The sequence below is a fragment of the Tasmannia lanceolata genome, unplaced genomic scaffold (assembly GCF_043159265.1).
Source record: "Tasmannia lanceolata isolate RefF3 unplaced genomic scaffold, GAP_Taslan_0.1 ptg000029l, whole genome shotgun sequence".
Lineage (NCBI taxonomy): Eukaryota > Viridiplantae > Streptophyta > Magnoliopsida > Canellales > Winteraceae > Tasmannia > Tasmannia lanceolata.
Genome location: NW_027518706.1, coordinates 972,368 through 986,431, shown reverse-complemented (window position 1 = coordinate 986,431; position 14,064 = coordinate 972,368). Strand labels below are relative to the sequence as shown.

The 14,064-nt window shown below is 39.8% G+C and overlaps 2 protein-coding genes across 3 annotated transcripts in view; one reads left to right on the top strand and one right to left on the bottom strand.

Moving 5' to 3' along the window:
• Positions 1-464: 464 nt before the first annotated feature.
• LOC143859407 (uncharacterized) overlaps positions 465-14,064 on the bottom strand; it is a 19,175-nt gene continuing 5,575 nt past the window's right edge. Inside the window, exons 2-5 of the mRNA XM_077370123.1 lie at positions 3,436-4,274; positions 3,141-3,345; positions 2,775-3,041; positions 465-576 (exon numbers count right to left, since the gene is read on the bottom strand). Of these exons, the coding sequence (XP_077226238.1) occupies positions 465-576; positions 2,775-3,041; positions 3,141-3,345; positions 3,436-4,274 (1,423 nt within the window). The remainder of the gene's footprint in view (positions 577-2,774; positions 3,042-3,140; positions 3,346-3,435; positions 4,275-14,064) is intronic.
• LOC143859111 (F-box/FBD/LRR-repeat protein At1g13570-like) overlaps positions 12,660-14,064 on the top strand; it is a 16,699-nt gene continuing 15,294 nt past the window's right edge. For both annotated transcript variants that reach the window (XR_013239153.1, XM_077369788.1), the window contains exon 1: positions 12,660-12,758. The gene's annotated coding sequence lies outside the window, so the exon portion shown is untranslated. The remainder of the gene's footprint in view (positions 12,759-14,064) is intronic.

Genomic DNA, 14,064 nt, shown 5'->3' with positions numbered 1-14,064 from the left:
CATTGTGCTATGGCCGAAGGATCAGACGAGGGTTTTGAGATAGTGCCATCAACAAATCCGAATTTAGTTTTGGCACTAAGGGCCAACCTCATAGTGCGGGACCAAGTCGCATAGTTGTCTCCATTGAGCGGATGAGAAACGAGCATAGAGCCTGGATTATCTGAATGATGAAGGACGAAGGGACTCACTATAGAGTCAGTTCCAACATCCTTGTTCGATGTCACCAAAGTGCTACTTACATTCATGGATCCGACGACAAGTAAAATGAAGAAAAAAAAGTTGGAATACAGCTAGGTATGGAGCACCGATGGCTCTGATACCATGTGGAAAAAATGAACTTCGACATTCTTTTCTTGTATATCATTTAGCCATTATGGCTCCTTTTAATAAAGATACATGCATATTCACAAGATTACAAATCCCATGATGGAAGGGAATAAATGATATTTAGAGCAAGAATTAAACTAAGGGAAGAAGTAATTATGGGAGGTTTCCAACAATTGCAAATTGCCAATTTGCATATTGCCACTTAAGTCACTTTCCATAGATTGCAAATCGGCAATTTTGTCAACTTGCCTATTCGGTCAATAATGGAGAATTTCACGTCAATGGACATGGTAAAGATGCTCAAGTTAAAGACAGAGAAGCACCCTACTCCCTACAAGTTCTGTTGGATTTTAAAGGGTAACGAAAAGATGGTAATTGAGCGTTAATGAAGCCCTTTTGAAATTGGTGCCTTTAAAAGATGAAGTTCTTTGTGATGTTATCAATATGAATATATGCCATCTTTTGTTGGGTAGGCCTTGGCAATTTGGCAGGGATTCAATTCGTAAGGGAAGAGATAACATACAACAAGAGTTATGCACTTCAACCTTTGGCGGATGAGAAGGACACCAAAGCTTCTCAATTGGAGGGGCAATCATGTTTGATCGTAAAGGAGTCTCTTGCCAAATCCAAGAAGAAGAATTAAATACTTAAAGGTACCAAAAGGAAGCAAAAGAAGCTGATTGAAGTTAATGCTATGTACAATGCCCAAAAGACCAAGCATCGACGTGTCAAAATCTTTGAGGTTGGAGACAAGGTCATGGTCTTCTTGAGGAAGGAACGGTTTGCAATTGGTATTTATAACAAGGTTAAGAAGAGAAAGGCGGGGCCTTACAAGATTCTAAAGACAATTAACGATAATGCGTATGTGGTGGATTTATCGAATGAGTTCTGAATATCCTAGTGTGGCCTTGTTTCTTTATTAGTGACACGTTTCAAAATCGGGTGAATGGGGAATTCTATGCAAACTTAACATTAAAAAAGCCTATGACCTCTGTTGTTAAAATCTTACCATTTACGATTTGAATCTTACGATTCAAATCGATTCGTGGGTTGAATGATTTAAATAAGACGAAGAATCTTTTTTCGTAAAAATCTTACGATTCAAGTACGATTCGACTTTGAATCGTGCGATTTTTACTATTCTTTTTATGATTTTTACAATTCTGTCTGTTTTGGATTTTGAGAACTGATTGTGATTTCAAAACAAAAATCATTTCAAAATACTTTGTTTATTGTTGACAATTTTTTGTATGATGGTTATTATAGATTTGAGTATGTACTTTGTTTATTGTTATGATAAATTATATAATGATTTATTATATGATGAATATAGTTTGTGCTTTCTTTAAAAATTTATTGTGCCATTAATATTAGGGGTGCAACTTGGGTCGGGTTCAACCCGAATTTGGGTTGGGTCGGGTTAAGCATTTTTGCAAATCGGGTTGGGTCAAAGCAAGGTATTAAGAAAATCAATCTTGATTTTTTATATGGGGATCATTATAAGCTGCCTTCGTCTCTCTTTTCATGTCAGGAATTGTGTAATTTGAGATTGCGAAGATGCATTTTCAACATAACTCTTCCATTTGAAAGCTTTCGTTGTCTTAAGATCCTTTATCTTGATAATGTTATCTTCCCCAACAATGATCTTGGATTTCTAATTTCCAACTCCCCGCTTCTTTAGAGCTTGACATATATAGATACTAATGAAAGCTTGACATGTATAGATACTAACCATCCTTGTCATCTTAAAATCAATGCTCCAAATCTACAATATTTTTTAATTATGCGCCCATTCGATGGTGTTTCTTTTGAAAACACACCAGTTCTAGCTTCTGTGTTTATTTATTTGCTTCCGACGAAAAAAACTGCTATACATTCCGAGCCAGGTGAGACTTGCAGTCTTACCAATCTTCTTAGTTGTGTACCGAACCTTGAGAAGCTCCACATGGACAATCACTTCGTACAGGTAAATAGCATTCATGAAGTAGTTTGGAATTCAGTTACAGACTAAAATACTAATATTCTTCCTTTTTTCCCTTTCGGTCCTAGGTTTCTTCAGGCGATGTATCAGATATGGTTCCTAATCATAGTTGTAAATTCCGTTTCGGTCGCCATTTCGTTTTGGCCACCGAAACGGAATTTCGGTGGGATTTCGGTCATTTCGGTGCATTTCGGTCGAAACTTTTCGTTCACACAAAAAATATATTAAAAAATATGAGAAAAATCCAAAAAAATAAAAAATCAATAGAAAAAGATGAAAAACTAATAAATAGTCCAAAATATGTGTCCCAAAAGGCATATTCATTACTTAAACACATAAAGTCTTGCACAAGTGCAACTGATAGTCTATACATAGAAAAACATTAAAAAAAAAGATACATGAAAATGAAATATAGACAATAGCTAGTAGCAACAACTCTCAGTAATCATAACCCGGATGATCATACTCAATGTCTTCTTCTTCGTCGTCGTCGCCGCCGCCGCCGTCATCACCACCTGGACCACCAGTATAGACATCTTCTTCAAGAGGCATGAGAAAGTCGTTGTTGTCGTCCCCGGCCCCAACCACAACAGTAGGTGCTTCAAGATTTTCCCACCCAATGTCTTCCGGCGTGAATATGACATCTTCTTCTTCTGCAACCCAATCCATCATGACATCCAGATGGTCTATGCTCAAAGGGTCACTAGTGGTAGATGATTTCCTCAACAAGTCCCTGAAAAGGAAAACATTAAGTTTAATCAATGTCAAAGGTTAAACTTAAAAGCTTAAAGTGATGAGGTGAGAGTTGAAAATATTATATTACGTTGTATACCTTTCTCGAAACTTAAGATTGTAATGGACAAACACAAAGTCATCTAATCTCTGGTGCTCCAACCTATTTCTCTTTGCAGAGTGAATGTGTTCGAAGGTGCTCCAATTCCTTTCACACCCAGTCGCACTGCAGGTCTGACTGAGAATTCTGATCGCAAATGTCTGTAATTCTTCCACGTCACCTCCGAATTGATTCCACCATGCAACTGTAAAGTAACAAATAGTAAATCATTATTTGTTGAGAAACTGAAAGTTAAAATGAATTATACTTAATTAAACAAAAAACTCAAATATACCTGGTCCCAACTTCGTTCGGTTGCGGATTGCAAGCTTCATTCCAAACATACCCTTAGCCTCTCGATAATCCTCAATCTGATTGGTGATGAGGTCTTGTGTACCTTCATCAGGTACCAGTCGAGTGATGCATGCCAACAAGCCTCTGGAGACTTCACTGTGCCTAGAGAAGGTAAGAGTGAAAAAGAGAGCAGGGTTAAGAAAATATCCTGCTGCATGGAGGGGACTGTGGAGTTGCCTATCCCATCTTTGGTCGATGATCCTCCAGATGGGATTGTAATCTGATTTTCTCTTCAACCTCTCCTTGATGTTCTCTTTGGCCTTATCCATAGCCTCATATAGGTAACCCATCGCCGGTTTGTCCTGCCGATCTACCAAGCGCAGCACTCTCACTAAAGGCTCGCTGATGTTTAGAATGTACTTGCATTGGTCCCAAAAAGATTTATCCAACACAGTACTAACTACCCCTTCACTCAGTGGGTGTTGGACAAACCTACTAGTACTATACTCATCAGACACAAACATCTGCTGAAGTGCTTTCCGATTCAACACCAGACTTTGTATGCTAATGAAATTTGTAGCAAATCTGGTTGCAGCAGGGCGGCACAACTCCTTCCCTCCTGTGAACTTCTTCCTCATCAAATTCAAGAGGCTTCCATGGTTGTAGATGAACTTTGTAATCGTTCGAGCCCTCTCAATTGTGGTTGCTATGTGAGGAAATACAGTCGGTTTGCACAGATGCTCCAAGATGAGATCTAAGCAATGAGCTGCGCACGGAGTCCAGAAGAATGTACCAAACGCGGCTTCTAGTCTTTTCACAGCAGCTTTGTAACTTGGCTCACTGTCAGTTACAAATTGCACCACATATTCCGGATTCACATCTCCGACAATCTTTGCAAAGATATTGTATAATTCATCGGCATTCTTCACTCTGCCAGATGCATCAACGGATTTGAGGAATATGACTCCTTTAGGGCAGTACACCAAAAAGTTGATTAGGGAACGTTGTTTGGTGTCTGTCCATCCATCTGCCATAATGCTACAACCAGTGTATCTCCACGACATCTTAATTTCCTCCAAGTAGTTGTTTACCTCATCCACTGTATTCTTCAAAATGGGACCCCTTAAAGCATGATAAGTAGGGGCCTTATAACCCGAACCCACGGCATTCACAGTGTCAAACATAGGTTGCCAGAAAGGTGAATTGGCAACGTTGAAAGGGAGATTGGCATCGTGGCAAAGCATGCCAACCGCCATGTCTGCTCTATCCATTGTTTCTTTAGTAGCCAAAGCACTTTTAATGCTTGGCTGGGCTCCAGGGGTTGTTCGTGCTGCAAAGAAATTCCTGATCCCTCCTGTGATTCCCTTCTTCTTCCTTTTTGTACCACTCGGTTCTACAAGAACTTCCTTACCTCTTCGTTGAGGGACTTGAGGCAATTGTGTGCCAAGGTCTTCTTCATCCTGCTCTTCTTCTTCGTCTGGTGTGCCATAAAAACCTCCAACCTCTGCTCTGGATATGCTCATCCTAGCCCTTTCTTTTCTCTTTGCATCTAAAAGGTGCTTCATTCGATATTTTACATCTTCAGTCACTTTTTTGCATGATGCTACTTCACCAGGAACAGCCGCTAAATGTTCTTTCAAGCGAGTTATACCTCCACCCGATATGACTTTGCCACAGAATATGCAAGTTATTTTATTTCTTTGACCCGGAACTAATGTACCGTAAGACCATACCGGGTCATCCGATCTAGCGGGTGCCGAACCAATAGAGGATGCTCCTGCAGAAGGTCCCGAACCCGACCCACTCATTCTGAAATGAAGTAGAAGAAGGGGAAAAATGAATTAGAAGAAAGAAAATTGAAACAAATTACAAAAAAATGAAGTAGAAGGGGACAAATGAAGTAAGAAATAAAAGAAAGGAAATGGAAAGAAATAAAGAGAACCTTGGGGTTGAACTTGAGTTGAAGAGAAGAACAAAAAATTAGCCTTCACTCACTTGAAATAAGCCTTTGGAAATAGTTCTTGACTTCTTGTAGTGGTAAGTTGAATGTATGCCTTCCCTTTGCTCCAAAATAGACTTGGATTGAGTTGAAGAAGAGGGTAGACTTGTAGAATAGATAGTGTAAGTGAAAGTAGAGAAGAGAAGGAGAATCACTTATGTGAAGGTGGAGGAAAAGAAGGTAGGGAAAATGCTATTTATAGAGTTTTTTATTGATTGTGCATTTAAAAATGACTAAAATACCCTTCCCAACAGCTATAAACGGTCACATTTTGAGGTTAAAATGGTCAAAAACCAAAAAGAGCCGTTGCAGGGGCATTGTCGTAAATTCTGCAAGTCAAACTAGCCGTTATGGACGATTTCGGCCGGAATGGAGAATTTCGTCCATTCCGGACGAAATTCCGGATTTCGGAAAATTTCGTCCGGAATGGACGAAATGGAACGAAATTTCATCCGAAACGAAATTTTGTCAATTTCATTCCGGAATTTGAACGAAACCGGTTCGTTTCGTCCATTCCGGACGAAACGAAACGGTATTTACAACTATGTTCCTAATACATTTGATCATCTCAAGGAACTCTCTTTAGACATAAATTTTCAAAACCCAAAGCAGTTCTTGGCAGTTTTTTGCTTGTTTAGTAGCTCACCTAATCTGCAAAAACTCGATATCATGGTGAGTTTTTTTTTTTTTTTTTTTAACATACCGTTAGTTTTTCCTTTGATATCATAGTACTCTAGATTACTCTAAATGCATTTCAATTTCAAGACCTCAATAGGAGCATCCAACACTGCACCTGTCATGATCAATTGGAAAGCACAAGATCACATGGATTGCAGGTTTAATCACCTCCAAACCGTGAAGAGGTGTGTAAAACCTGAATTGGAATTCATAGAACTGTTGCTTGTGAATGGGCTGGTGCTCTAGACGCTTACTATTAGCCTGGGTCTATTCTGTGCCTACAAAAAGGCAGAGATTTCAAAAGAGTTGTTGGGATTCCGAAGAGCTTCAGCACAAGCACGGATCATATTCGGTTAAAAATCCATTGCAGGTCTCTTTTTGGCAGCTGGAGGATTGCATATGTATTTTTGTTTACTGATGATAAGTGTTTATATGCAAATAACTTGGCTTTCACTCAATGGACTGAAATCACTATTAATTTGATGTTACTGTTCGGCTATCGATTTGAAATTTTTTTTCTTTTTTGAGCCATTAGATATACGGACAAGGGCCCACTTGGTAGACTGTCCCAATCAACAAATAGTAGGCCCCACTGCGCATAACAGTTTGTCGTGCCTTCACAGTAATTTGAATGGTCGTTAACTTCTGATTAGAGGACACTTCTACTTAGTTTTTTAACTGTTTGCTAATGAACGTCCGGTTATCCAATCAATGCACAATTTTAGATTCTAAATCTAATTTATTTGAAAGGGATTTTTGCCAAAACTTAGTTGATAAAATATCTGCCAACTAACCATTGAAACTAGGTTATTGTCTAAATAAGGATTTAAAAAGTTAATTTCCAAAGCATCCTTAAACCACTCAATTATTGTTTACATTTTCTTTCACAAATACAAATTTATCCTAGCAACCATCTAATTCTTCCTTCTTAAACGTCTGCTAACACTAAACAAAACAATAGCTCTGTCAAGTGACATTCATAAGGCGCCGAGTGTCTGGCTGATTTCCCACGGAGAAGAAGCTGGTGATTTAGGGTGTGATTGGTGAAGATGAAGCCAGAGAGGTGAACATCCTGCATGGGGTTCCGTGCTCGGGGTATGAGAGGGAGAAGTTCCTCCTGGCCTCACGAGCAAAATGGCATAAATAAGAGGTGAATCCATACTCTTATGAATATGTTAAGGAGAATGTTATTCAAGTGAAAATTTTCTGAATAATTGATTAATTGTGGTGATAATCCTTTAAAATTAAGGTTGAAAGTTATGTGTTGAAAGAAACCAAAGTTGAGAAATCTACACCTGTAATTTAGAAGAAGCAAAAGTGTATAACTACCATGTGAAAAGTGTTTAAATTGTTTCATGGGTGCGAGTTAGGGCACGTTTGGCTATCATGAAATTTTTTTCATGATAAATCAGTGTCTCCAAGTGGAGATGAAGGTGAAGTTCCAAAAAAGTCAGGAAACAAAATCCAGGAAACTTTTGTCTCTTGTGATGAGATGTGGCTAAAAATCGGAAAACAAAAAGCTCTACTCAAATGGCCCCATTGCACCATAGGTCCCTCCCTATCTAATCATTTCAAACGCCAAGCGGGAGGGATCTCCCTTGCATTACAAAACCGCTCCGGAAACAGGTCTAAAAACAACCTCTACTCCTCCAATAACAAAACCCAACACCAAAATGTCGCTGGAAATCCCTCCCCCGGCTGCCACCGAACCCTACGATGATCTTCAGCTTGTCAAAAACCATTTGACAGTTTTTTGCTACAGCGTTCTACCGAGTGAAATCCCCATGGTGCCTTCCAGGTAGTTCAGGGTAAACCCACTACCATGCAAGAGTCCATGGCACTTGTAACAACCACAATGAATTCCACTAAAGAGACTGAAGAATGTTTCCTGTATACTTAAGACATTATATACTTTGAATATTATTTTGTGGGATTTGCTACTGTCCATCGCAGAAGGAATTTTGCGGATAGTCTTTGTACCTACACAAACTAAAATTTAGTTCATGGGAAGTAGTATATTCGCACCCTTTCATCCCAGGGCCGCTCCCTTTGGTGTCTTTGTACCTACTCTTTTTGCACTACAAGGGGTTGGTCTCCAGAAGAAGAAGGGTGAATATATCATTTCCCTTAATTCATACCATTAAAAAGTACAAGTGAGAGTCACCTGTTTGATGACTCGAACTATGGATGGGTCAAGGCCCTCAATTCAATAATTTTGCCCACTAATATATTCTTAATTAAGCCCATTCAAAAAATATATATATTCTTAATTAAGAAGATTGAGAAATGATATGATGAAGGGCCGTATAAAGACTAGGGCTGCAACTTGCGCATCGACCTGACCTCAAGGTGGCAACTGGGCCGTACCGGCCCGTGGCACGATTGCTACAGTGACGTGGGCCGTGCTGGGCTGAGAGTTTTGGCACACAGCACGAAACGGCACGGCATACCCGGCACGACAAAAATCAATGTAAAAGGGACTTTATGTGGCTGTTTTCTCGTGCCGGCACGGCACGGCCCGTGGCCAAATCGTGCCTAGCCCGCGGGCCGTGTGGGCCATCAATTTTCGGACGGCCCGTTTGCCACCTTGAACCCGACCCGAAAATAGCTTGGGTTGGGTTCATGTTTCTAGGGTTTCGGGTTGAGCCGGGTCTACGATCCAAAAGCCCGCATGAATCTCGGGTCGAGCCGGGTTTGAAGGCGCCCAACCCGAGTTACTTAAGTTATAGTATGTATTTTTTTTTTCTAAAACTTTTACTTTAAAAGTGAAAACTTAAGAGTAAAACTCACACACGCCACAATCACAGGGACTCTTTCCATCTTCTGTTTGTTTCCCCCATTTAGCTCTAGGGTTTCAAGTTTCAACTAAATAGTTAATGCACTAAATAGTTTGTTGTTTATCTCATATGAGTATAATCATTTTCATTTGGTAATGCATCAATTTATTCTCTTTGGACTAGTTATTAGTTAATGCACTAAAGAGTTTGCCATGCTTGAGTTTTTCTACTTTTATCAGTTGAGTTACCTTGCCAAACAAGAGTTTTCCTTAAAAAATTGTGTCAACGTAAAAAAAAATCTGACCCGACCCGAGATTTATCATGGGTAGGGCCGGGTTTGGGAATCGTGGCTTTTCCGGAAAAAAACCCGACCCGACCCAAGATATTTCTCGGGTAGCGCTGGGTTCTTCAAAACCTGACCCATCCGACACGAGTTGCAGCCCTAATAAACACGTACCCATTATCCCATCCTTGATATTTGATCCAACAGCAGTTCACCTTTTGAGGAGCTGCTATTGGATAAAATATCAAGGTGGGTACTTCTATCGTACCACCTTCACGTGCTTACAAGGCCTTTCATCATATAATTTGTCAAGAAAATAATGTGTTTATGTGACCATGAAAAAACCCAATAACGAGAGGGTGTCCAATAAAAAATAGGGATGAATAAGACAAAGAAGTGTTTTGATTGAGCATTTGGATAAAAGTTGAAAATCACCCCTGAAAAAAAGGCTTGCTGCAAAAAGAAAGGAGGGTATGGAATGAGGTTTTGGATTAAAGTTGTAAATCGCCAATTAAAAAGGCATGTTTTAATAGAGGTATTCTAAACTCGAGAATTTATATGATGAGCGGCCGTGAAAACAAGTGAAGTCTGAGAAAGTAGGTACGGCCCACTCCATATGATGATCCAAACCGTTCATCTGTTTGGGCACAACTTAAATAGGTTGTGCCCTAAAAATCATTTCCATAGGATGATCCTAACCCTCCGATCTGAACTGATCTGAATATGGAGTGCCCCAAAAATCATTTATGCTCTGTTTGGTTGCCGGGTTTTTTTTGTTCCTGGGAGTTATGTGGGAGAGTAAGTTAAATTTTGGTCCCATCCCATGTTTGGTTGCCTTTTAGCACTAGGTTTTTTTTAATCCCACTCTTGTAATGATTACTTGTGGGGTGAATTTTTTAATCCCACTTTTGTAATGATTGCCTTTTCATCCCATCCCAAGATAACCCTAGGAACAAAAATAAACTCAGGAACCAAAGAAAAGCTTGAAAAGATTTTTTTTCTACCAAACAATTCAAGCAACCAAACAAAGGTTTTTTGTTTTCCCACCATATCTCTTAGGGTATTTTTTTCTCCCACATAACCAAACATGGGATTTTTATTTTACCAGGATACTTCTAGGACTTTTTTTTTCCCACCTATCTCCCAGGGTATTTTTTTCTCCCACATAACTCCCAGGAACAAAAAAAACCCGGCAACCATACAGAGCATTATGGAATCTTCTACAGATCGGAGGGTTAGGATCATCCTATGGAAATGAATTTTAAGGCACAACCTATTTACGTTGTGTCCAAACAGATGAACGGTTTGGATCATCATATGGAGTGGACCGTACCTACTTTTTTTTTACTTCAAGTGTTTTCACGGCCACCCATCATATAAACTCTCTCTGAATTGAATGTCACCTTAATAATGGTTGAAAGTCAAAATGCATTAAATGCATAACTGCCCACTGCAGCCAATGGGAGCGCCCTTTCACCCCATTTCTATAAGGGTGCCCTTCAGTTTAGAATACCTTGTTTTCATAACAACTCAGGAGTGGAAGTCTTAATATCAAGAAGGGGACGTGAACCGTCTAGTGTTAATAATTCCTAATCGGGAAATGAAACAAGTCATTGGGAATTGGAAATTTATTTGGCACTTTTAGATTCTAAACTTTTTTTTTTTAAAAAGCTCTGAAAAGAAAAATTTCCAAACTTTTCTTTTATATTGTTTGATTACACATGAAAAAAATGTAACAGTAATCATATCATTTCTCTCTAAATTGTGAAAATGAGAAATTTTTCCTAGAAATTTGCTTAGGAAGAAATGTTTTTCCCGCAATTAAAATAGGGCCTAATAGTAGTAGTCTTTTTTCCTATTCTTTAACACCCACGTTTTTTTCGCTTAGCTAACCTCATTTTTCATCCAGAGATGAAATTAAAGGTGTCAATGCACCCAAAAGGTCCAATGAATTATGACCATATGAACTTGTTAGACCGAAAATCGGTAACAGGTACGACAGTGACGTAAGAGCTGAGCTGGATGACCCGAGGAGCGGATTTCTGAGGAATCGAAGTGAGGGAGCTGTGTTCTGCACAGTAGCAAACGAGGTCAGAAGACCAACCCGGGTGTTACTCCGGACAGGCCCTTCGACACTCAAGTCAGTTTATGAGCAGGAGTGCAGAGCTAGTTTAAGAGTTTTGAGTGGAGAGGAAGCTTTTTTCATTACCCTTGGTTTGAGCTTTGAACTCCCTTTTATAGAGGGAAACGTGGTGACGCGGGATGACCTGTGCGAGGACAGGTGGCGGCCTGCTATAGGCTGGAGTTCACCTACTCCTAGGACAGGTGGTGGGACAGGTGGTGGCCTGTTAGAGGCTGGAGCTCACCTACTCCCAGGACAGACGGTAGGACATGTGGTGGCCTGTTAGAGGCTGGAGTTCACCTACTCCCAGGACAGGTGGTGGGATAGGTGGTGGCCTGTTAAAGGCTGGAGCTCACCTACTCCCAGGACAGGTGGCGGGACAGGTGGTGGCCTGTGATAGGCTTGCGTTTTTGCACCCCATCAAAACTTAATTAGGAAAGACCTGGGCAAAAACAATGTGGGATCCGTTGGACACAATTTGGATCATTATCTTATGGTTCAAAATCGTGTCATATCAGGCCAGACATAACTATGAATCCTCAAGACCATCCTGATCCGATTTAGAAGCTGCTTATGTACGTAAACCATTTGGTTGCCAGAATTTTTTTGGTTCTTGGGATTTTTGTGGAACAAAAAACTTCCTGGGAGATTGGAGGGGAAAAAAACTCCCTGGAAGTATCCCGGTAAGATAAAAATCTCATGGGTGTTGTTTGGTTGCTTGACCTGTTGGGAAGAAGAAAAAAAATCTTCTGCAAGCTTATTTTTGTTCCTAGGATTATTTTGGTTCTTGGGAGTTTTTTTTTTCCTTCCTGGGGTTTCGTGCGGGGTTGTTTTGGTTCCTGGGGTTATTTTGGTCCCACCAACCAAACATGGGTTTCCTGCGGAAATTCCACAAAAGTCTCAAGAATCAAAAAAATTCCGGCAACCAAACGTAGATTAAGAATCAGGAAAATTTTCTATGGATTAAACCTTCGGGTGAATCAAATGCTGTGAACCAATAAAAATTTATGTCATTCAGTGCAGATGTTATATGGTGTGTGGTGGTATAGTCGTACAGTGGGGCCCACATCAATGGATGATCCAAACCGTTCATTTGTTGACCCACCATATAAACAGGCTGTGCCCCTTCTATAGGATGATCATAACCCTCCGATCTATAGAGGTTTCCTCTCTTTCTTGATCGGAGGGTCAGGATCATCCTATAGAAGCACAACCTATTTACCTTGTGGCCCAACAAATGGACGTTTAGGATCATCTTATGAAGTGGGCCGTATAAAATCTATTTACTAGTCATTGGGGAGAGGCCCAACCCATGTACTAGACTATAGAGCCTCACACCATATAAAATCCTCTACTTACATGGGCAGAGCCGAACCAAATTCTTATCCTTTTTCATCTTCTTTCTATGTAGCTTTTCGTCTTATGTGCCTGAGGAAAGGAAAGGGACAGCAGAGTAAAGATGCAGGTATGTTGGCTTTCATCCAGAAACTTTTTTTAAGAGGACATGAAAGAACATAGAACAAAAAATTCTAGCTCTCAAATGAACTACCTGTGAATATAAGCAAGTACAATTGTGAACCTTATAACAATCCAATCCAGTTATTCATACTTCTGATGATTATGAGAACCTTTCCTGTTATCTGGTGGTGAAGATTGACCTTTCCCACTTATATTTCTTTTTTATTTAGACAATGATTTGAGTTTCAGGCTCAATTTCTGGCTGTTTCCTCTTGAGGTCAAGAGGGGAATAATTGTCTCAGCTAGTTATATTTGAACCCTCTGGTTTCATTTGTGAAAACCCATTTTCTATGTTAGAAATCTTCCTCCCATTTGGATCACAAGAACTTGTGGTGGGCAATTCTTCTTCATGAAGGTTCATTGCTGCTTCATTCAGTTTATCCATAGAAGGATTGAAACTTTGAAATGACATGCCCTATTATCTTTGGGTGAGCGTTTTGGACTTTCGATTACTGAGCTTTCTTTCAAATCTCATGAGAAAGAAGGGTTGAGAAGCAAGGCCTTCCCGTCCGTGTGTGAATCAAAGAATCAAACAACCACAAGTGTGTTTGTGTATATGCCAGGAAAATAAACTACACCACAAATAACACAATGCGAAATCGGAAAGCAAGAACAATTATAAGATGCAACCATAATCCAAGCCACAACGCCAAATTATGTGGAAAACCCTTCAATGTTTTTTATGGGAAAAACCACAGGATAAATCGGAGAGATCTACTAAAATAGGAAGAAAATGCACTGATTTTCCTCTTAAGTTTTTTTTCCAAAAACTTGAGGTGTCACAGATGTGGAGAGACTAAAAAAGAAACTGAAGAGATACAAGGTTACCTCACTAATAACTTTTCTCCTCCCAAGAAACACTAAAATATGTCTTCCAACAAGTTACAGATGATCTGGTTTAGTATACAACCGCAACAATACCCACTTTCTGTGTAGAAAACTTTGAGAATGGTGATGAAAAACCTCGTCAAAGCCCTGGTGTTGCTCTGTGAGAATAGCTCTGCTGTAATCTACTCTTCTTCTTCAAGACGCTTCAAACAATGATTGATTTGGCTTACAAACGAATTCAAACCCTTGCCCTGAGAAACGTCTCCCTTGTTCCTCTCTCTCTTTATCCCCGGTACTTTTTTTTTTTTTACTGTCACACACATGCACGATTCTCTTCCCTTTTCTTTAAAAAAAATTATTCTTTTTCCTATTAATAATATGATTCTCATGTGTGTGTGTGGGGCCCACATCATGGGCTGTACCCC